The 21,297-nt window shown below is 47.7% G+C and overlaps 1 protein-coding gene across 1 annotated transcript in view; it reads right to left on the reverse strand.

The window, feature by feature from the left end:
• The window catches only part of ndc80 (NDC80 kinetochore complex component), a 31,480-nt gene extending 24,209 nt beyond the window's left edge, over positions 1-7,271 (reverse strand). The window contains exons 1-10 of the mRNA XM_056290135.1: positions 7,192-7,271; positions 6,629-6,724; positions 5,937-6,017; positions 5,557-5,683; positions 4,188-4,360; positions 3,677-3,779; positions 3,404-3,484; positions 2,873-2,966; positions 2,432-2,532; positions 1,240-1,384 (exon numbers count right to left, since the gene is read on the reverse strand). Of these exons, the coding sequence (XP_056146110.1) occupies positions 1,240-1,384; positions 2,432-2,532; positions 2,873-2,966; positions 3,404-3,484; positions 3,677-3,779; positions 4,188-4,360; positions 5,557-5,683; positions 5,937-6,017; positions 6,629-6,724; positions 7,192-7,199 (1,009 nt within the window). The 5' untranslated portion in view covers positions 7,200-7,271. The remainder of the gene's footprint in view (positions 1-1,239; positions 1,385-2,431; positions 2,533-2,872; positions 2,967-3,403; positions 3,485-3,676; positions 3,780-4,187; positions 4,361-5,556; positions 5,684-5,936; positions 6,018-6,628; positions 6,725-7,191) is intronic.
• Between the last annotated feature and the right edge of the window lie 14,026 nt (positions 7,272-21,297).

Here is a 21,297-nt window from a genome sequence, read left to right on the forward strand (position 1 = left end):
GATAATGGATGGATTGGTATAGTACAAGCCTGTTTCATGCCATAAGCAATCATCAGCTGTCAATAAAGCTACTCGGGAACGAACATACCATCTACTACCTCGTCATGCACATCACGTGCACAACATCCAATGGGGAAGGGAGAGGTGCGATATTCAAAAATTCAAAAACACGTGATCGTTAACGGTCCAATGTGGGGGGGGTGTCTGTCTATTGGCATGATTTATTTATCATTACAAAATAGGTGCTTATATCTATGTCTGCAACTGTTGGTCGATTTATTCCTGTTATTCAATGTGGACATTTCTGGTTTGCAAATGATAAAATATTTTTCAGTTAGACATACAGATTGCACATTTTACTACTGGTTGAATATGGTTTGGATTTCCCAGGTGGTTGAATAATTAATGTTTCTGTCCGCCAGTGACCAAATATAACGGCTTAAAGATATTACATTCTTTAAATGGTTGTTTCTAAAGCTACACACGTGTGCATTAAGCCTCTTTTGATTGTTGCTTCTGTTAGACAAACGTATGTCTCTATTTTGCCGTTGTCATTTCTCGTCATTGTAGCTTGGTAGATAACTCCTTTCATCTGGCATTTTCTTTCGAGGAGACATGAGTCGCTCACATGGCAGGTTCAGTTGGGGGAGTCTGATTGTGATGGTGTCATTGATTTGTTCATGATTCTTGTGTTGTGGGACGATATTATTTGTTGAATGTTAGGTATGCAGCTGTAACTAATTTTAATGGTGCTCCTATTGAATGTCTTCCTCAGTTAGACATAGATTGCACCTATTTTGTAATTCTAAATAAATCATGCCAATAGACAAATACCAACACCTTCCCTCCCCCCCACTGGCCTGTTAGCGATCACGTGTTTTTGAATGTCGCACCTCTCCCTTCCCCATTGGACGTTGTGCACGTGATGTGCATGACGAGGTAGTAAATGGTATGTTATTTCCCGAGTAGCTTTATTGACAGCTGATGATTGCTTATGGAATGAAAACGGGCTTGTACTGTCTCAAAAAGAATTTACTTGACTCACTGGATTATTTTGCTCCGTATTTGTTGAGCACTTTCCCTACTGTTGAGTGTTTCTTTTAACAAAGTTTTATATATATAATACATACATACATACAAACATATATATACGTGTGTGTGTGTGTGTTTGTGTGTGTGTGTATATGTATATGGTCTGCTGAATTAGTGCCTGATATCCCTGAATTATTTCTCATTTACCAGTTCCCTCAATCTCTTTGTTCAGTTCTGAGGCTTTGCATTCCAGGTTAGCTTTGAAGGATTCCAGGCTGCCACGGTAACTCTGGAGCTTCTTAAGGTCTGTTTGCAGCTTCAATTTCTCCATCCTCTTGCTCATCAGTGGGTCCTAGCAAGGTGGAGGAGATCAGAGGTTCAGATTAATTCATTCTTTAAAATTCTTATTTCCCTTCTTTTTCTTTTTTTAGACCCCCCCCCCCGCCGTTTTTTCTCCCCAATTGTACCCGGCCAATTACCCCACTCTTCCGAGCCGGCCTGATCGCTGCTCCACCCACATGCCTCCTCCAATACATGTGGAGTCGCCAGCTGCTTCTTCCTGACAGTGAGTAGTTTTGCCAGGGGGACGGAGCACATGGGAGCTATTCCCCCGAGTTCCCCCTCCCCCCTGACCAGGCACCCCCAACCGACCAGAGGAGACGCTACTGCAGCGACCAGGACACACACCCACGCTTCTCACCCGCAGACACCACCAATTGTGTCTGTAGGGACGCCCGACCAAGCTGGAGGTAACACGGGGATTCGAACTGGCAATCTCCGTGTTGGTAGGTAACAGAATAGACCGCCAAGCTACCCGGACGCCCCTTCTTATTTCCCTTCATCACTGCTTCTGTCATTTTGGGTCAATGACACCACTGTGATTAGCATCAAGTTTACATCGAAACAGACTCGGAAACTCGGAAGAGTGGGGTAATTGGCCGGATACAATTGGGGAGAAAAAAGGGGGAAAATGCCCAAAAAAAGAGAAAAGTTTACATCTTGCAATAACAACAATGTAATACATTTCAAATACAGAAAGAAAATATTTTAAACCAAACCCAATGTTGCCTCCTTAAGCACTTCAAGAAAACAGGCAACTGTACAAAAGCAAAAGCCTGATGATGCTTTTCAGTAAAGTGTGATACCCCTCAAATGAAGAATTAATGCAGTTTCAACAATACTGTGTAAATGGCAGTGAAGGAATCTAGTCATGGAGGCAAAAACCTATAATCAACTTTTAAGGAGTTATTCTTGTGGACTGGACTTCCCAGGAGCACAATTTGTTCATACGGTCTTGTTAAATAGTAGAAGACAGTTAATATTTTATGAGTACATAATAACACTGGTGATTGTTCTTATGTGAATAAGGGGGGGTAAAAAACACCTTAATGCCCCTCACCATCTGATTCTCTTTCTCAAGGCGCTCCACCTCAGCACTCAGTATCCTGTGCTTCTCCTCCATTGAGGACAACAGGACCTCATCCACATTGTAAAGTTTCTCTGTCAAACAACCACACACGTAGACACCAAGTTTTTTTTTTAATATTCCACTTTTCTTTTCTTTTTTTACACATTTACATCTATACCAGTGTTAATTTAGTAGAAGCTAATAGCCAAGTGCAAGCTAATTGTGTCAATAAAAAAATAAATTCTTAACAAAAACTGAAAATGTATCAACTAAAATGCTCATTTTCCAGATCTCTAAAAGAGGTTAGTTCTCTGTAGAAACAAATTTAGTGAAATCCATAATTTAGATGTTCAGCAACAAAACTCGACAGGATTATGAACTGAGAGGTATGTGACACCCCCCCCCCCACACACACACACACCGAGTTCTTACTTAATTTAGCAAAGTATGCCTCATCCTCTTCTTCAAATGTATCTTGTCCTTCCATGAACTTGGCATATCCCTCAGCAGTGTAATCTAGGAAGAGCTTCATCAACAAGACCAAAGAAATGTATAAGTCAATGCTTGTGTGTGTGTGTGTGTGTGTGTGTGTGTGTGTGTGTGTGTGTGTGTGTATATATATATAGTATACACACACACATACATACACACACACACACATATATATATATCTGTGTACATAACATAGAATAACAACACAACAATCTTCAATATGAAGACTGTTGTGTTGTTATTCTATGTTATGTACACTGAGAGAGCCACAAAACTGGAGTCAAATTCCATATATGTGCAAACCATGGCCAATAAACATGATTCTGAAATACAGGAATAGAGGGAGATACAACCCCCTTGCTTAAATATAAGTAGCTGATTCAAGTGTCTGTTAAACCACTTCAATCAAAGTATAAACACTGCCTTTTGGGTTCTATGCATTGCTTTACTGAGAAAATGTGCAGTCCTTACTTTATTATATTCAGCGCCATCCTCGATATTCATGTCTTCAGAAAAGTCATTAAGCTGCTGCTTACTTATAGACAAATAGATCTGGCACACACAAAGGTTCATGTTTCAGTTGATGTACTAAAATGTTAATGCACAGCACCAGATGAGAAATGGAAATCATTAAGAGGCTATCTGGAGATCAGGAGTCATAATTTTCCTTTACATATTAATTATCTGTTAAGAATCTCAATCCAAATAGCAATAAGCACTCACTCTGACAGTCACTACACTTACCTTGACAGTGTCAATAAGCCAAATAAGAGCCCCAAGGACCTGCGGCCAAGTGTGTGGCGCTCCAACAGAATACATGGAGCTTTTAGAAAGAGCGAATGGATACCTTAAACAAAAAGAGAAAATCAAAGGGGGAAAGAGACAGTCACAGCCAGTCAGCTAGGAGGACTGATTAAACTATCGGACAAGAGACAAAACTAAGACTTATAAGGCTCATTTCCAAGTGGTTCTAACACACTTTAATGAGCCTTGGTTCTGGGGTGAGAAAGAATTTAACTGAGGTCATGAGATAACAAGTTTGAGAAAACACAGCAATTGTGCAGGTAGGCGCACATTTCATATTCCATAACAAGTAAATACAGTATGTCATTGACTCATTTAGGGATCATAATTACAGGCCCTATTTTGCACAGCTTGATATCACAGAGTAAAGTTACAGCACTGAGAATTCCTTTTAAATGGAATCACTCTAGGATTATTTCTACACATTTGTAGAAAAGCAAGAACATTTTACCCCAGGTCTTTAAGGATACGTGGCACCTCCTCTTCAACCTTTGAGGTTGGCATTAGAAATGTCGGGTCAAGTTGGCAATAAATGAACTCAAACATCTTAAGGAACTCCTTGGTGGAAGGAGACTGGAGGGTCTTGGCTGACACAGAGCCTGGGAAACCATGCTCTGACAAGAACTGGGGAGAATTAAAACAATATCAAGGTGGATTGATCTGCAGACATGGCGCCATGTGAAGCAGTGCATGCAGACAGGATATGCAACAGTAAACTCTTAGTATTTTTGGGTTATAACACATGCATATCATGGACACAGGGGTTGTACACTTGCTATGGTACTCTGCAGCTCTATGGGAAGTAAGTCTATACTGTGGGTGACTGAGGGATTTGATTGCAATTTTAAATTACTTAAACCACTTTTTTTTTCTTTAAAATTCATCAATACGAGTATACACTGAGATGAGTTAACGCCATGAGGGATAAAGGTTTGACACATGCCAGACAGAAGCATGGCAGCTTCAATGTGTCATCATGCAAAAATATACTAAATAACCAAATCAAGTAAAAATATGTATGTACACCAGTGTTTCCCAACCCAGCCCTCAAGGAAGCCCTATCCTGCAGATGTTCTTTGCAACCCTGAATAGGTACCTGTTTGTAGTTATTCAACCAATCAGCAATGAATTATGTCATATGTTGCACACCTTGCATAATTAAGTGCTGTGAGATGATTGGTTGAGTAAGTACAAGCAGGGCTACCTATGCAGGGTTACAATGAAAATCTGCAGGATAGGGGTTCCTTGAGGACTGGGTTGGGAAACGCTGATGTACACCAAGTACAGAGAGGGAAATAGTGATAGGAACAGAGTGGTGATGGACATTTTAATATCCGATTTTGGTTTATCTATAAAAATCATAACTAGAGCATTACATTATTACATTAGCAATAACGGTCGATTTTTAAATGATAATTTGTTCAGTTATGTAGGCCATTTTATAGGCTGTATAAACAAGGTTTTATATGCAAATTTAAATCTGGCATAAGTGAGGTGAGGCATTATTCAGAAGGAATATTACGTGTATTTCATTTCAGAAACATATTGCTATGACATTCAGCTTAAGAGAATAAGTTATAGCCAACCATTTATTTGGGCACAATTACAGACCGAAAACAAGACTATTTCAGCTCATAGCCCTTTGAAATGTTTGCGATGCACACTGTAACGCTTCCTGGCAATGCAGTTTAACTCATTTCTTCCAATACAAAAGTGATTCATTTAAATGACGAGCATATTTGACATCATTTAGCAGATTTCCATACATTTAAACAACTAAACAATTAATTCCACCCATCCGTAATAGTTAGTGTTCATACATCACACAGTTGTCTGATGCATTGCTGAACAAAGCCTTTATCGTGCAGGGGTCTGGTGTCCTTGACCTTCTCAGCTCCTCCAAACCCTCCCAGGGTGCTGTTGCAAGGTAAACCCATTCCACTAGTCCTGCAGTATTAAGCGCACAATGTTACCTTGCACCTAACAAATTGAATTTAATTTAGTTACAATGTTGATTATTGAAGATAAAATAGGATAAAAAAAAACAATAAAAACATATACATGGGAAAAACATGGCTCTATGGGAACTATAATATCCGAAAAGTAGACTAATTTAGCATTATCCTTGTATGAGTTACGGTACAAAAAACACCAATTAACATCTCTTTGTCTGCATTCTGTTTTGTGGAACTTAACATACCGAGCACCGAAGAAGCTGGTCCGCTTTTCAGAGGTGACAGATTGGGGTTTGGGGACGTTAAGCTTTCCAAATGAAGGTTTTCTGTAAGTAGTGTCACGGTTTATACATATGTACACAGTACTCTTCATGGAGTCACCAAAACACAAAAAAAGAAGTGTGATGAATCAAGGAAAGTAACAAATGAAGACCACCAACTTCGCCAATGATAAAGTGATGACATAAAAACTTTTTACAATTTTTATCTTTGAAATATGAGCCAACCACAATATCGGCATGGACCATGGTTTTAGACAAGCCCTTGTTTCAATATCCGAGGATACTCGACCTGACGATGCCATTTTAATATAAATTACTGATGTCCTGGAAAATCTGCCGATATTCAGATCTACATTCAGCAGCTTGCTTGAGTTTAAAATGCTCATTTGTTGGGGATTTCTCTCTCTCTCTCTTTTATATACACACACACACACACACACACACACACACACACGCACACACACACACACACAAAATATACATCGAGTGTTTCTTTTTACAAAGTTATATATATATATATATATATATATATATATATATATATATATATATGTTAGTTCTAATTGACATTGTAAAAGGTCAAAGTGCCAAAAAGTTCATCCTTGAAATGTTGGTGTTAGGTAGACTAATCAATTAGTAGATATATACAAACGAACCTCTGCGGTGTGACGTACGCCATGCTCATTCTGTTGGTGTCTGCCACCCTCATAGGCAGATCAGACTGTCTTCTAGATGTTCGGCTCAACCTTCCTCTGACATAAAAAAAGAAAAGAAATTATATACAGGTATCGCTAAGAACGTGTGGTGTATAAACCTCCTTAAGCTCATCGTTGTACATATCCTTGTTTTAGTCGTCTGACTTCGCTGCCTAGCAACAAGTGCAGCCCAACCGTTAGCGTTAACTATCGTGTCAAATAATGGCAATCTGATAACTGAGAATCGACTCAATTCAGTGATCTCAATATTAAATGTCATGGGCTTTAGCACACAAATGGCCATAATAATAAGCCGACAATGAGGCAAACGAATACAATTTCGTCAATAAACCACAACAGCGGAGGCGACTAGCTACCGATGCTAAACACCCAATGCTAAACAAAACACTAACGTTTACAGCGAATTGGGTCTATCGGCCATCATCAAACTCGCAAAGCTTTAAGCAACTGTTCTAAAACCCAAAAAAATGCTGTGCAATTCATTGACCATATCCAAAACATACCGATCCATCTCTCTTAACTGAAACTTGGTATCCCAAACTCTTACAACATTCAACTAACCGCCAAATTTAAATGAACGCGCAGAACGTTGCTGACGCAAACTACGGTACGGCAAGTCTCAAGGACCAAGAATATCCGAACGACAGTCACGCGAAACCTGTACAGCCAAACACCAAATTGAGGTCATTTCAATTATCAGCACCTCTTCGGTTATGTAGCACAGTGATATCAACAAGAAGGAAAAAATCTGAAGTAGGGTCATGTAAATATATTGGACACCTGATCGATGACTAAAAAGAAATAATATTAGTGATCATTTTAAAGATGAAAATAGCATCATGACTATACGAGGCTATATTTGATGGGTGAAGTTGTTCCGTAACAACATAATCTCCAAGGAAAACTACTATTTTATAGTTATATGTAAGTTATAGTTATATATTTACGTTAACCAACATAACCTCAAAGGAAAACGATAATTTTATAGTCATGTACTGTAGCGACCGGGGGAGGTGGTCGCTGACTGTCGGCGCGGTTCTGCGCTAGAGGAGCGCAAGGACTGATGGGACCGTTAACGTTCATGTTATGTTAAACTGTGTTTTAGTGATATTGTATTCATGTTGTGGTTATTGTTGTGTTGTTTGTTTGGAGGTTCGACTCGGACTAAGTAGAAGACCCTTTACTGACTGACTTCACTGTTGGACCACGACTCGGACTAATGTCGCCGGTTCTTAGGTCGGGGGGGGGGATTTGTTGTTAATTGTGGTTGATGTGTAACAAACGAGCGCCCCCGGGGGTCATGCAGTGTATGCGGCACGGGAGTTGCGATTAAAAGGAGATCTCTGCCTCTCGACTCGTTCTTCCACGCCGGCTCGCCATAGTACTATACAGTTATATTTTATACAAGCCACTGACTTACCCACGTATTGGACATGTGCCTAGTCTAGTCCATGATCTATTTTATTTAGCCGATGGTGTTGTAGCGACCCTGTACTGCTGGGAGTGCTGATTAGCGGAGTCAGTCTATTAACGGAGTCAGTCTATCATTTCCCTTCTTCTTCAAGGCCTCCTCGTCAGCGAGGGTTGCCAGCACCATCAGGATGACACGCTTGCCAAACAAGTCTCCTCCGGTTCTTTCTGTCCTGAGCTGATCTTGTTGCCTCCGATATTTTCAGACTAAGCCATTCGTTGATGTCATCATGATACTGCCTTTTTGGTCAGCCTCTCTTGCGCTTTGCTCGTGTAGTTCCCAAAATCGCTGTCTTTGTTAATTTACTTCCACCTGGATGACAGGTATGCCCAAAGAATGATAGTGTAGAGCCAAAGGAACGGAGAAGACCGTAGGTTCACACTTTAGCCGTGTAGGCAACTTTCTTTAATTAACGGTAAATCAGAGAGACAACAAAACCACAGCTCGACTGAGCGGAGGCGGCAAGACTAACCAGAAAACTGGCTGAACAACCATAACTTAACCCTGCGTTAACCTGCCAGGGCAACCCTGATTTAACCCTTAGTTCCTGGGGTGAATTCTATCCCCAATACGTGTCCCCCCACATGACCCCCCCCCCCAGAATTCCCCCTAGTAATCGAAGTCAGGCAGGCGCGGGGGGGCCGACAGGCCGTCCGCGGCGACTCCGGGTAACAGGGGCCAGAGTGTCTCTGGGAGGCCTTGACGCGGGCCTGTGGAGGTCGGCCTGAGAAGCAGAAGAGGCAGCGCGGGCATCCACGGGGGGAGAACGCGGAGCCGGGGGACGACCGCGACGAGGAGGTTGGGCTAACTCGGTCCACTGAAACCTGCTCGGCCGTGCCCCCAAAATCCACCACCAGGTGCTTAGTTCCCCGTTCCAGGACGCGGAAGGGGCCGCCATAAGGGGGTTGCAGAGGGGGGCGGTGTGCGTCGTGACGGATGAACACGTAGTCCGCTGACTGCAGACCTGGGGGCACCTGGGACACCGGAGCGCCGTGTTGGGCGGTAGGGACGGGTGTGAAAGCTCTGACCCCGTCCAGCAAGGAGGCTCGTTGGTCCACAGCTGACCAGGGACGCGTTGCGTTGGGCATGAAATCGCCTGGGACTCGCAGCGGCGTGCCGTACACCAGCTCCGCAGAGGAGGCTTGTAGGTCTTCCTTCGGGGCAGCCGCAGGCCCAGCATGACCCATGGGAGCTTGTCGACCCAGTTGCAGTCCTTGAGAGTAGCCCGAAGCGCAGCCTTCATGGACCGGTGGAAGCGCTCACATAGGCCGTTCGTCTGAGGGTGGTAGGCGGTAGTGCGGTGAAGCTTGACGCCCAGAGCCTCACCCACAGCATTCCATAGCTCTGAGGTAAACTGTGGCCCGCCGTCAGATGAAAGGTCGGAAGGCGTGCCGAAACGTGAGACCCACGACCCAATAAAAGCCCAGGCCACATCAGCAGACGTCGTGAATGCCAGGGGAACAGCTTAAGGCCAGCGCGTAGTCCTGTCCACCACAGTGAAGAGGTAGGTGAACCCATGGGAGGGGGGTAGGGGACCAACCAGGTCGACGTGGACATGGTCAAATCGTCTCTCCGGCACTGCAAAGCGTTCCAGGGGCGCCTTAATGTGGCGGTGTATCTTAGCCCGCTGACAGGCAACACACGAGTCGGCCCACTCTTTCACGTCTCTCTTAAGTCCCTCCCACACAAACTTAGCAGAGGTCAGGCGCACGGATGGCTTACCGCCTGGATGAGAGAGGCCGTGCACAGCTTCAAACACGGGGCGTCTCCAGCTGTCCGGGACGATGGGCCTGGGCTGTCCTGTGGAGACATCACACAGGAGGGTGACACCTGTGTCCCTGAAAGGAACGTCCTGCAGGTGGAGCCCCGTGTCGGAGGTCCGGAGACGGAGGATGCTCGGGTCCGTGGCCTGGTCAGCGGCCATCTGTGCATAGTCCAGGCCTAGGTGGACCGCTCCAATCACTGCCCTAGAGAGGCAGTCAGCTACCTGGTTAGACTTACCAGCGACGTGCTGGATGTCGGTAGTGAATTCCGAAATGTAGGAGAGTTGTCGCTGCTGGCGAGCGGACCATGGCTCGGCCGTCTTGGACATGGCAAACATGAGGGGCTTGTGGTCCACGTACGCAGTAAACTCGCGGCCTTCTAGCAGGAACCGGAAATGCCGGACGGCGAGCCAGAGACCGAGGAGTTCCCTGTCAAAAGTACTATACTTGCGCTCTCGGGGTGTAAGCTGGCGACTGAAAAAGGCCAAAGGCTGCCAAGCCCCCCCACCCACCCACTGCTCGTGAACCGCACCAACAGCATAGTCCGATGCATCCGTGGTTATGGAAATAGGCGCTGTAGGTGAAGGATGCGCACGGTCCCGCTCTGCTGTCCAGTCGACCGCCTGGTTGGGGGACTTGCCTTTCAGCGCCTCGTACAGTGGCCGGATGATAAAGGCGGCTCGGGGAATGAAGCGGTGGTAGAATGTCACCATCCCGATGAACTCCCTGAGCGCGCGAGCTGTTTGGGGGCGCGGAAAGGCCGCCACCGCTTCCACCTTTGAGGGCAGGGGGACCGCCCCGTTCCCAGTGATACGGTGCCCGAGGAAATCAATGGCCGTCAGCCCGAACCGGCACTTCGCCGGGTTGACGATCAGCCCATGCTGGCTGAGGCGTGTGAAGAGGGCGTGAAGATGGGGCAGGTGTTCTTCCTCGGAGGCGCTGGCGATGAGTATGTCGTCCAAATAGACGAAGATGAAAGGAAGGCCACGGAGCACTGAATCCATCAGCCGCTGAAAGGACTGGGCCGCGTTTTTGAGTCAAAATGGCATTCGTAGGAATTCAAATAGGCCGAATGGGGTAGTCACCGCTGTCTTTGGGATGTCCGAGGGGTGCACGGGAACTTGATGATAACCACGGACCAGGTCGACTTTTGAGAAGACGCGTTTGCCAGACAGGTTTGCAGAAAAGTCCTGGATATGCGGGACAGGATAGCGGTCGGGCGTGGTGGCGTCATTTAGTCGGCGGTAGTCCCCGCATGGGCGCCAACCTCCATCAGGCTTAGCGACGATGTGGAGTGGGGACGCCCACGGGCTGTCAGAGCGGCGGATGATCCCCATGCGTTCCAGGTGCTCGAACTCAGACTTGGCAATGGCGAGTTTGGCGGGGTCGAGACGCCTGGCTCTGGCGTAGACCGGGGGCCCCTTCGTAGCAATGTGATGCTCCACCCCATGCTTAGCGGTGGGTGCAGAGAAGGTAGGCTGGGTGAGGTCAGGGAACTCAGCGAGGAGGCGGTTGAACTTGTCTGCCTCTGAGAGAGAGTTGGCTAGACCTGCATAGGCCGCTTCCCTCCGCGTACATGCGAAGGAGGAGAAGGTTAAGGCGTTGACCAGACGGCTGTTCTGAATGTCCACTAGCAAACCGTAAGCGCACAAAAAATCAGCTCCGAGGAGGGGAAGCGCTACATTGGCCATGACGAACTCCCACGTGAAACGTTGTCCACCAAAACACAGTTCTACAGACCGCACGCCGTAGGTGTGGATAGGGCTGCCGTCAGCCGTCGCCAACTGGGGGCCCCGCTCCCCGCCCATGATGTCGACGTCAGTAGCAGGGAGCACGCTTCTCTGTGCGCCCGTGTCACAGAGAAATCGCCGACCGGAGATGGTGTCGAGGATGAAGAGTAGCCTGCTCGTATCACCAACACTCATGGCCACTACTGAGTGTTGGCCCTCTCGTTTCCCGTCGGCCTGTAGTTGCAGGGGGAACGGCACCGTCTAGCGTTCGCACCAAATCGAGCGTGGTACATACAGAGTCCAGAGGGCTTGTAGCGGTCTGACGCTGTGGCGCCACCGTCGGGCCGCGCCCGCGATGTCGGCGGGGGGCCAGTGAAGGTAGGAGCCAGCACCCCGGCATGGGAGGAACGTTGTGTAGTGACGAAGAATCGGTCAGCCTCCTTTGCCAGCTCACGGGGATCAGTGATGGTGGAGTTAGCGAGCGCAGTCTGGACGTGGGGCGGCATGTTGCGCAGAAACAGCTCCATAAACAGGAAACATGTGTAACGTGCATGGATAAGAAGACACGCTGGCCGCTGTCTCGCGGGTCTGACCCTTTAGTCTAGCGGTTAGCGATGTCTCCTGCGGTGCGGGTGATACGGGTTCGCCTCTCGGCCGCGGCAGTTCCTGTGGTTGCGTTGTCCCCCCGAATTCGCTACACATGGCTTTTCTTGACCCAGTAGATTTAACATCCTGCTCATTAGCTCCGATGGTTTGCCATCTCCCAAGCCCTGAATTGCGAAGAGGCGACGTGCTCTCTCCGTTGTTGACAGTTCAAAAGTTTCAAGGAGGAGATTTTTAAGTGCGGCGTATTTACCATCGGCCGGTGGGTTGGTTATGAAACCGCTTATCCTGGAAGCCGTAGCGCACCCCAGCGCTGCCACTACGTAGTAGTACCTGGTCTCATCTGCTGTTATGTCTCTGAGCGCGAACTATGCCTCAGCCTGCGCGAACCATGTAGCCGCGGAAGACTCCCAAAACTCCGGCAGTTTAATTGCAACGGCGTTCGTAGCCATAATGTGTGTGGTTTCAGAAAGCTTATCCGAAAACCGACGTTGGGGTCACCAGTGTAGAGCCGAAGGAACGGAGAAGACCGTAGGTTCACACTTTAGCCGTGTAGGCAACTTTCTTTAATTAACGGTAAATCAGAGAGACAACAAAACCACAGCTCGACTGAGCGGAGGCGGCAAGAATAACCAGAAAACTGGCTGAACAACCATAACTTAACCCTGCGTTAACCTGCCAGGGCAACCCTGATTTAACCCTTAGTTCCTGGGGTGAATTCTATCCCCAATACGTGTCCACCACAATAGCTTTCTTTTCATTATATGTGCTAATGGTCCTCTTTTTGTTCCTAATTCATTGAGGATGCTCGCATTCGTTCGTTTCTCTGTCCAACTTATTCGAAGCATCCTACGATAAAGCCACATCTCCGCAGCCTCAATCCTGTTTACCATCGCTTTCTTCAATGTCCAACTTTCAGCTCCGTATAACAACACTGGCCAGACGAGTGCCTTAAGTAGACTGACTTTCACTTCTTTTCTTATTCCCCTATTGTTATGTCTGCACACATCGACAGCGCTGCATTTGATTTGGTGCTGTTCTATTGTGCTGGGATCGATTGGTGATGCCTGCGGCCTCTGGATTGTTTGATCGGGTCTGCCTTTGATGCTGTGTCAGTCTAAATAAAGAATGCCACGGAGAGGTTGTGTCGAGCGACAGCGCTGTGTCCTGACGTGATTTAAAAATACAATATTGGCGACGAGGATGGCTGATATCTCTCTCCCACCACCTGCCCCCTTCCTGGCATTACTTGGCGAGCCTCCGGTACCATGGACTCGCTGGCTACATAGTTTTGAAAATTACATCATCGCCTCAGGGCTCGACGACGTGAGCCAGGCTAGGAAGACGGCTCTGTTGCTACACTGCTTGGGAGCAGAGGGTCATCGTGTGCTCGGGACTCTGGGGAACGTCACAAGCTTTGCCGAAGCTGTGGGACTTATGAGCACCCATTTTGCTGCTCCACAGAGTGCCCTCCTTCGGCGATTTATATTCCGTCAGCGACACCAACTGCCTGGTGAGTCTGTGCGGCAGTACGTAGCTAATTTGCGAGGGCTAGCTAGCTCAGGCAAGTTTGGCGCGCTTCAGGACGAGATGGTTCGCGACCAGCTAATCGAACACACCAACAACGCAAAGGTGCGTGAGACTCTCCTGCTGGAAAAAGACGATCTGCTGCTGTCCAGAGCAATTACCATCGCACTACAGGTTGAGGGAGCAGCTGAGTGTGCTGCTATGCTAAATACACAGCAAGTGGCCACCTCCAGTCAAGCTGCCAACGACTCCTCCCTCTACTCACGGCTGCCCCTCGGGACGCAACCCAACCAGAGCGAGGCGGGCGCCGACTCCACTGGGGACGTCTTGCAACTGCAACGACGGCGTTCTCGGCCCCGCCCTCAACAGTCCTGTGGTAACTGTGGGTCTCGGTCTCATGTTTCAAGGGCTCAGAACTGCCCTGCCCGTGGCCAGACATGCCGTAGCTGCGGTAAGCACAATCACTTTGCCAACGTCTGTCGATCTTCCCCGGCTGGGCCAGAGGGCCACACCCCCCAGTCTTCAACCGCCGTCATTCACAAGGTGAGCTCTGGGCCAGTGTCATTCAAATCATGCACAGTCAACATTAATGATGTGTGCATCCCCCTGCTGTTGGACACCGGTGCAAGTGTGTCTCTCCTGAATGTTGATACCTACAGTCAATTTTTCGGTTCACTGCCACTGTCCGCACCCTCAGCTGTCCTCTGTGGGTATGGTGACTCCAAAATCGATCTGGTTGGCTCTCTCCAAGTGACTGTCCGCTATGGAACCAAGCTGGTGCCCAATGCAGTTTTTCATGTGGCACGTCGTGGGGCCAACCTGATGGGCCTGGACCTGTTCTCCGCTCTGGGGTTCTCCCTCTTAGACACAAGGGGGGCAGCAATCCTTACTGTCGCCACACCTTGGCAGCAGAAGTGGCCATCGCTGTTTATGGGGCTGGGCTGCCTCTCCGCCTTCACCCATCAACCTCTCCTCAACCCTGCTGTGAAATCTGTCATCCAACCACTGCGCCGCATCCCGTTGGCTCTCCGTGATGGGGTCTCCGCCGAGCTGCAACAACTGCTGGAAGCTGGCATCATTGAACCGGTGGACGCGTCACCTTGGGTCTCAAACCTCGTGGTGGCTAAGAAGAAGTCGGGGGGCCTGCGTGTCTGCGTCGATCTACGTGCAGTAAATAAGGCAGTGGTCCCTGATAAGTATCCACTGCCCACCTCAGAAGAACTCACTGCTCAGTTCTATGGCTCTGAGGTGTTCTCCAAGCTCGACCTCAGACAGGGGTACTTACAGGTGCCCCTCCACCCCAGCAGCCGAAACCTCACAGCCTTTGTGACACATGCAGGAGTGTTTCGCTACACCAGGATGCCTTTCGGTCTCAGCTCCGCCCCTAGCTGCTTCCAGAAAATCATGGTCTCCGTGCTGGCTGGCATACTGGGCGTGGCCATTTATCTGGACGATATAGTGGTACACGGGCCCACCAGTGAAATCCACGACAAGCGCCTCAACATGGTCTTCGCAGCCCTGTCCAAGCACAAGCTAACTCTCAATGCTGAGAAATGTGTCCTCTCTGTGCCAGCCATCGACTTCGTGGGGTTCCGGCTGTCAGCGAGCGGTGTAACTCCACTACAATCCAACGTGGACGCCATTCAGGCCATCCCTGAGCCCAGCTCGGCCGCCCAGGTCGCCTCCTTCCTGGGTATGACAAGTTACTACCTGAGGTTTCTTCCCCAGTACTCTGCGACCACAGCCCCCCTGCGCCAGCTGCTGCGTAAGGACGAGCCATGGGTGTGGTCAAAGGCATGCAGTGACGCTGTGCGTGATCTCAAGACTCAACTGACTTCACCACCAGTGTTGGCTCACTTCGACATCTCCAGCTCCACCTTTGTGACCTGTGACGCATCAGCCACAGCGATAGGGGCTGTGCTGTCTCAAACCCAGAACGGTGTGGAGAAGCCCATTGCCTTCGCCTCCCGTGCCCTCAACCTGACCGAGCAGCGGTACTCCGTGGGTGAGCGTGAGGCGTTAGCCTGTATCTGGGCTTGTGAAAGGTGGCACCTCTACCTCTATGGCCGCTCCTTCACCCTCAGGACAGATCACCAGGCCCTGACAGCGCTGCTGTCCACATCTGGGACAGGCCACAAACCCCTGAGGCTGCACCGCTGGTCTGACCACCTCCGCCAGTACAACTTCAGCCTGCAGTTCACCCCAGGCAGAGACAATGTTGTCGCCGACCTGCTCTCTCGCTCTGTCTCCACCCCAGCTCCACAGACGGACACTGACTGTGTGGAAAAGGACATTGTCCAAATGCTACACACACCCCTCCAGGCCACTGTCTCTCTGCAGGAGCTGAGGGCAGCCTCCGAACAGGACCCTGTCCTCTCCCAGCTCCGCACCTACATCCAGAACGGCTGGCCTCACAAGGTCCCAGAGGAGCTGGCTGCGTTCGCCCGAGTCAGACAGGAGCTCTCCTGCTGGAACGACACCTGCGTGGCACATGGGTTTTGCACAGTGGTCCCAGCTGCTCTCCGTGCACGTGTTTTGAATACGGCGCATGAAGGCCACCTGGGCATTGTGAAACTGAAACAGCGCTGCCGAGACCTGGTGTGGTGGCCGGGGATAGACAGAGATATTGAGGCTCTGGTGAAGGACTGTTCTGCCTGCCTTGTGAGTGGCAAGACTGGCCACCAGGCTCCCCCACCCCTGCAACCTCTCGCCTGGCCCTCTCAGCCCTGGGAACACCTGCAGTTGGACATTTGTGGTGAGATCCATGGAGTTCCCCACCACCAACGCTTCATGGTGGTCGCCTACGATCTACACTCAAAATGGCCTGAACTCACCACTTCCGGCACTGTGACCTCACAGATCATCATCGACTTCCTGGACTCTCTTTTCTCTCGCTGGGGCCTCCCAAAGGCCATCACCACTGACAACGGCCCTCAGCTGGTCTCTGCTGAGTTCACTGCTTATCTCGAAAGCAAGGGCATCCGTCATATACGCACTGCGTACTACCACCCCCAGGCCAATGGCGGCGTTGAACGTTTTCACCAGTCACTGAAGAACGGCCTCAGAGCACACATGGCCCAAGGGTGCTCTTTCACGCAGGCCATCCGTCACACTCTGCTGCACTATCGGGCCACACAGCACTCGACCACAGGCGTCTCCCCAGCCTCTCTCATGCTAGGCCGGGAACTGTGCATGCCCCTTGACAGGCTCCGCCCCTCCACACCTCAGGCACCTCCCTCTGGGGTCAGAGCCTCAGTCACTCGTCAGCAGACGCGGATGAAGCAACGGTTTGACCAGTCAAAACAAACCAGGGTGCCAGACATCAATGTGTCAGACTGGGTCAGGGTCCGCAGGCCCCACAGGGACAATAAAATGGCTTCATACTGGTCCTCTCCTCTCCAAGTCACCCGTCAGCTGGGCCCAGCCACTTACCTCCTCAGCGATGGCACTCGGTGGCACTCCAGTCGTCTACGGAAGGTGTCAGCTCCGCCACACACAGCTGGTGACACAACCATAGCCATTCCCTCAGCATGGTGAGACGCCCCGGGGCTTCATGCAGCTCCTACACAGGCCCCAGACATTTCTGGGCCTCAGCTTCCCCTGCCATCTCCTTCCCCACCTTGGCCTGCCCAGCCTCAGGCCGCCCCGCGACCTGTTCGCACACGTTTACGCCCTGCCCACCTAGAGGACTTTGTGTCAACCTTTCATGTTTGAAATCCTGCCGGGGGGGGGGGGGAATGTTATGTCTGCACACATTGACAGTGCTGCATTTGATTTGGTGCTGTTCTATTGTGCTGGGATCGATTGGTGATGCCTGCGGGCTCTGGGTTGTTTGATCGGGTCTGCCTTTGATGCTGTGTCAGTCTAAATAAAGAATGCCACGGAGAGGTTGTGTCGAGCGACAGCGCTGTGTCCTGACGTGATTTAAAAATACAATACCTATCTTTCCATATTTGTACCATCTCCATCATTCTTTTCTTTGCTAGGGTAATTCTGATTTTTATGTTATCTGTACAATCACCGTCATTTTTCTTAACTGAACCCAAGTATTTGAAGCTCTCTAGGTATTCTACATCTTGTCCATCTACTGGGATTGCAATATCTGATTCACTCACTTTCATGCACTTTGTCTTTTTCACATTCAAACTGGGCAACCTTTTTCCCTGCCTCATTTACTCGACTCAACATTTCGTTTGGATCTTGCTGTCCATCCGCTGCTAGTACCATTTCATCTTCAAATCTAATATTGCTTATCTTATAACCTCCTATGCTCATTCCATATTCATCTATATCTACCTCACGCATCACTTGTTCTGTGTATAGTGTGAATAAGCGTGGTGATACAATGCAACGTTGACGTACACCCTTCTCTACTGGAGAAGCTTCTGTGTTCTCACCATTCCATCTCACCACTGCTGTCTGGCCAATATATAGACCTTGAAGTAGCGTAACAAGGTGTCTAGCGAAACTCATTTCCAGCATGATGTTAAAGAGCTGTGCGTGGCTTACTGAATCAAATGCCTTTGAATAATCAATGAAAATCAGCATTGCCTTATTACTGTGTTGGATACCTTTTTCAGTTGGTGTTTGCAGTGTTACCAGCATTTCTGCACACCCTCTTCCTTGTCTTTAACCTGTTTGCTTATCTGACATCTCTGATTCCTTCTTGTTTATCATTCTGTCCAACAAGATGGATAGCACGATTTTACTTGTGTGATTAATGAGGCTTATTGTGCGATAGTTTGCAGTCTTTACTGCATCCAGATTTGAAAATTGAGACAAATTCTTGTGTTCTCCAGTCTTTCGGCCATTCACATGAACTCCTGATTTTGCAAACCAGCTGGTGTAGTGCCACTATAGCTGCTTGACCACTGTTTTTCAGAAGCTCTGCTGGTATTCCATCAACGCCTGGTGCCTTGATAGTTTTTAATTCAGTGATGGCTTTTTCCACCTCAGAAAGAAGTGGAACCGGCTCTGATTCATCAAAATTTATACATTTGAGAGGGGTATCTCCGTCAGGTTTTTTAAACAAATTAGTTATTCTTTCCATCGGTTCAGTGTCTCATTGAGTTCAGTCAGCACCTTGCCATCCTTGTCCTTTATGCATGCATGATGAGGTTTGAAAACTTTTGTTTTCACTGCTTTGACTTTCTCAAAGAGTTCTTTTGCTTTTCCTCCTCTATCAAATTAATCTATCTTCAAACATTCTTCTTTTAGCCAGGTGTTTTTATCTTCTCTAGCTTCCTCTGTGCAGCCAGAGAATAATATAGTACTTAAATATTGCTCCGTCGTGCCAGACGTTTTTCTTCAACGGGTTTTAAGGTCTCTTTGCTAATCCGCGTTTTCCATTCTTTCCATGGTTTTATTCCCAGAATTTTCCTTGCTGTGCCATGCCATGCCTATTTCATGCTAGACCACAACTCTTCAGGAGTTGCCTATTCCTGGGTCTCTGACAATAAAGCTTCAAAACGGTTCTGCGTTTCAATCTTGAACTTTGTTTCGGTATCTTCAGATTTGAACTGAATTAAATTGTACTTGATCGGTGGCTTTTGGTTCCCTTTCTTGAGCAGTCTGAGTCGAAGTTTAGCTACCACCAGAAAGAACTGTGTCACAATCAGCTCCTGGTCTAGACTTGGCGTCCAAAACAAATGACCTCCATTTTCTAGGAATAGCGATATAGTAGTCTATCTGGTTCCGGTATTCGCCATTAGGAGATACCCAAGTATATCTTCTTCTTATGTGATGCTGAAACATTGTGTTAGTGAGAAGAAGCTCGTTTGCTTCACATAATTCTGCTAAATGTTCACCATTTCTACTGCGATCGCCAAGTCCAAACCAAACCAAACTAAACCAAGTCCAGTACAATCTATAACAATGCTGGGTTGTTTTCTCAACCCAAACGCAGGGGTGAGGCTGCTTGACCATATTTGGGGTTATTTTAACTCATTCTGGGTTGTTTTCTGTAACCCGGCTGCTGGGTTACAGAAAACAACCCAGCATTAGTGGCTGAAGACAGTGTCTCTCCGCTCCTCCACCGAGTGTGACGTAATCTACCCAGCGACCGGGTCACTTTAACTCAGTTGTTTCATTGAACTGAAAAACTTAAAAATAGTCATTCTTCCAATCGTACTGGCCAGTAGTTTTCAAAATACGTCGGAAAGCGGAGTGAAATAAACAAACTGGTTTCGGCGGATCAACTAAGTGGCCATAATGGCAGCAGCAGCAGCAGGGCAGTTGCATTGTTTGTCGGTGCAGCGCTGTGATAGTACCGAAACCAAGCGGAGGAGCTTGACAGACAGACAGAACATGTCGGTTTCACACTGCTTGCTTTTCGTTTTTAAACACAACATTTCGGCACGAATTCCCTGTCCTCCCCCCACTGTAGCCATCCACACATTAGGAAAACGACAGGGAAGTAAAGGACTGTCAAAGAGAGAGTGCTGGATGAGATGGCGCGAACAGCTGTTTCTACATGTGCTGATTTTGAGTGATTGTGAATGCTGTGATTATCAAATGCAAATAAATAATGCTGTGTTTGTGATGACTGTTTTGTTAAACTTTGTTTAGCTTTGACAGCTAGCACCTTGTAATAGCAAATGTATTAAGCCACTGTGATTTCTTAGCTCACCCTGCAACCCAGCCTTTGGGTCATACTACATTTAAAAGCACGGTTTTTTCAACAAACGGTCTTTCTGCCCGGGAAGACGACCACTGGCAAGAGGACAGACCACCATTGTAAAGACTGAGGTTTGTAATTTAATGTGCTTATACAAACTTGGTTGTTTTTACCCAGCCGGTTGTTTTACCCAGCCGCTAGGTTGCTTCTACCCTGCAGCTGGGTTGTTTTGGGACGAATTTCCGGGTCATTTTAACCCAGCATCCTTGTCAGAATGAACCAATATTTGGTTTGGTTGAAAAACCCAGCTTCTGGGTTAAATTAACGACCCATCTTGTTGGGTTCTTTTAACCCAACGTGTGTTCTGTCCAGTAGTTAATCAGCACCTGGGTTAAAAACAACCCAATTTGGATTGTTTTCAACCCAGCATTTTTTAGAGTGCTTAATTTAAACCCAAGTGATACTGATAACCTGTAATTTGGGTCGTATTTTTCAGCCCATTTTTTTGTTAGCTTTAACTCAACAATGTAGTCATTTTTACCCATTTTTGGGTAGAAAATATAACCCATCATGCTGGGTCAAACCCATAACCCAATCGTGCAGGTTTATAACAACCCAGTGCCGGGCCGGTCCCTTTTTAATTAATTCATTCCTTCATTTTTATTAATTAACTTATTGCTTTTTTAATTAATTGTATTGAATATCCTAATAAGAATGTCAAAACTAGCTGTCCTAACTGATACGGAAACTTTCGTTCTGTGTCAATTAAATATGTTTGGGCCATGATGACCGGATCGCAATTCAGCTATTTTGAGTTAAAAAAAATTAACTGTAGTAATTACTATAACGGATCGATGCTAAAGAATCAGAATAATGTTTATTGGCCATGTAGGTTTGCA

The sequence above is a fragment of the Lampris incognitus genome, chromosome 1, assembly GCF_029633865.1.
Source record: "Lampris incognitus isolate fLamInc1 chromosome 1, fLamInc1.hap2, whole genome shotgun sequence".
Taxonomy (NCBI): domain Eukaryota; kingdom Metazoa; phylum Chordata; class Actinopteri; order Lampriformes; family Lampridae; genus Lampris; species Lampris incognitus.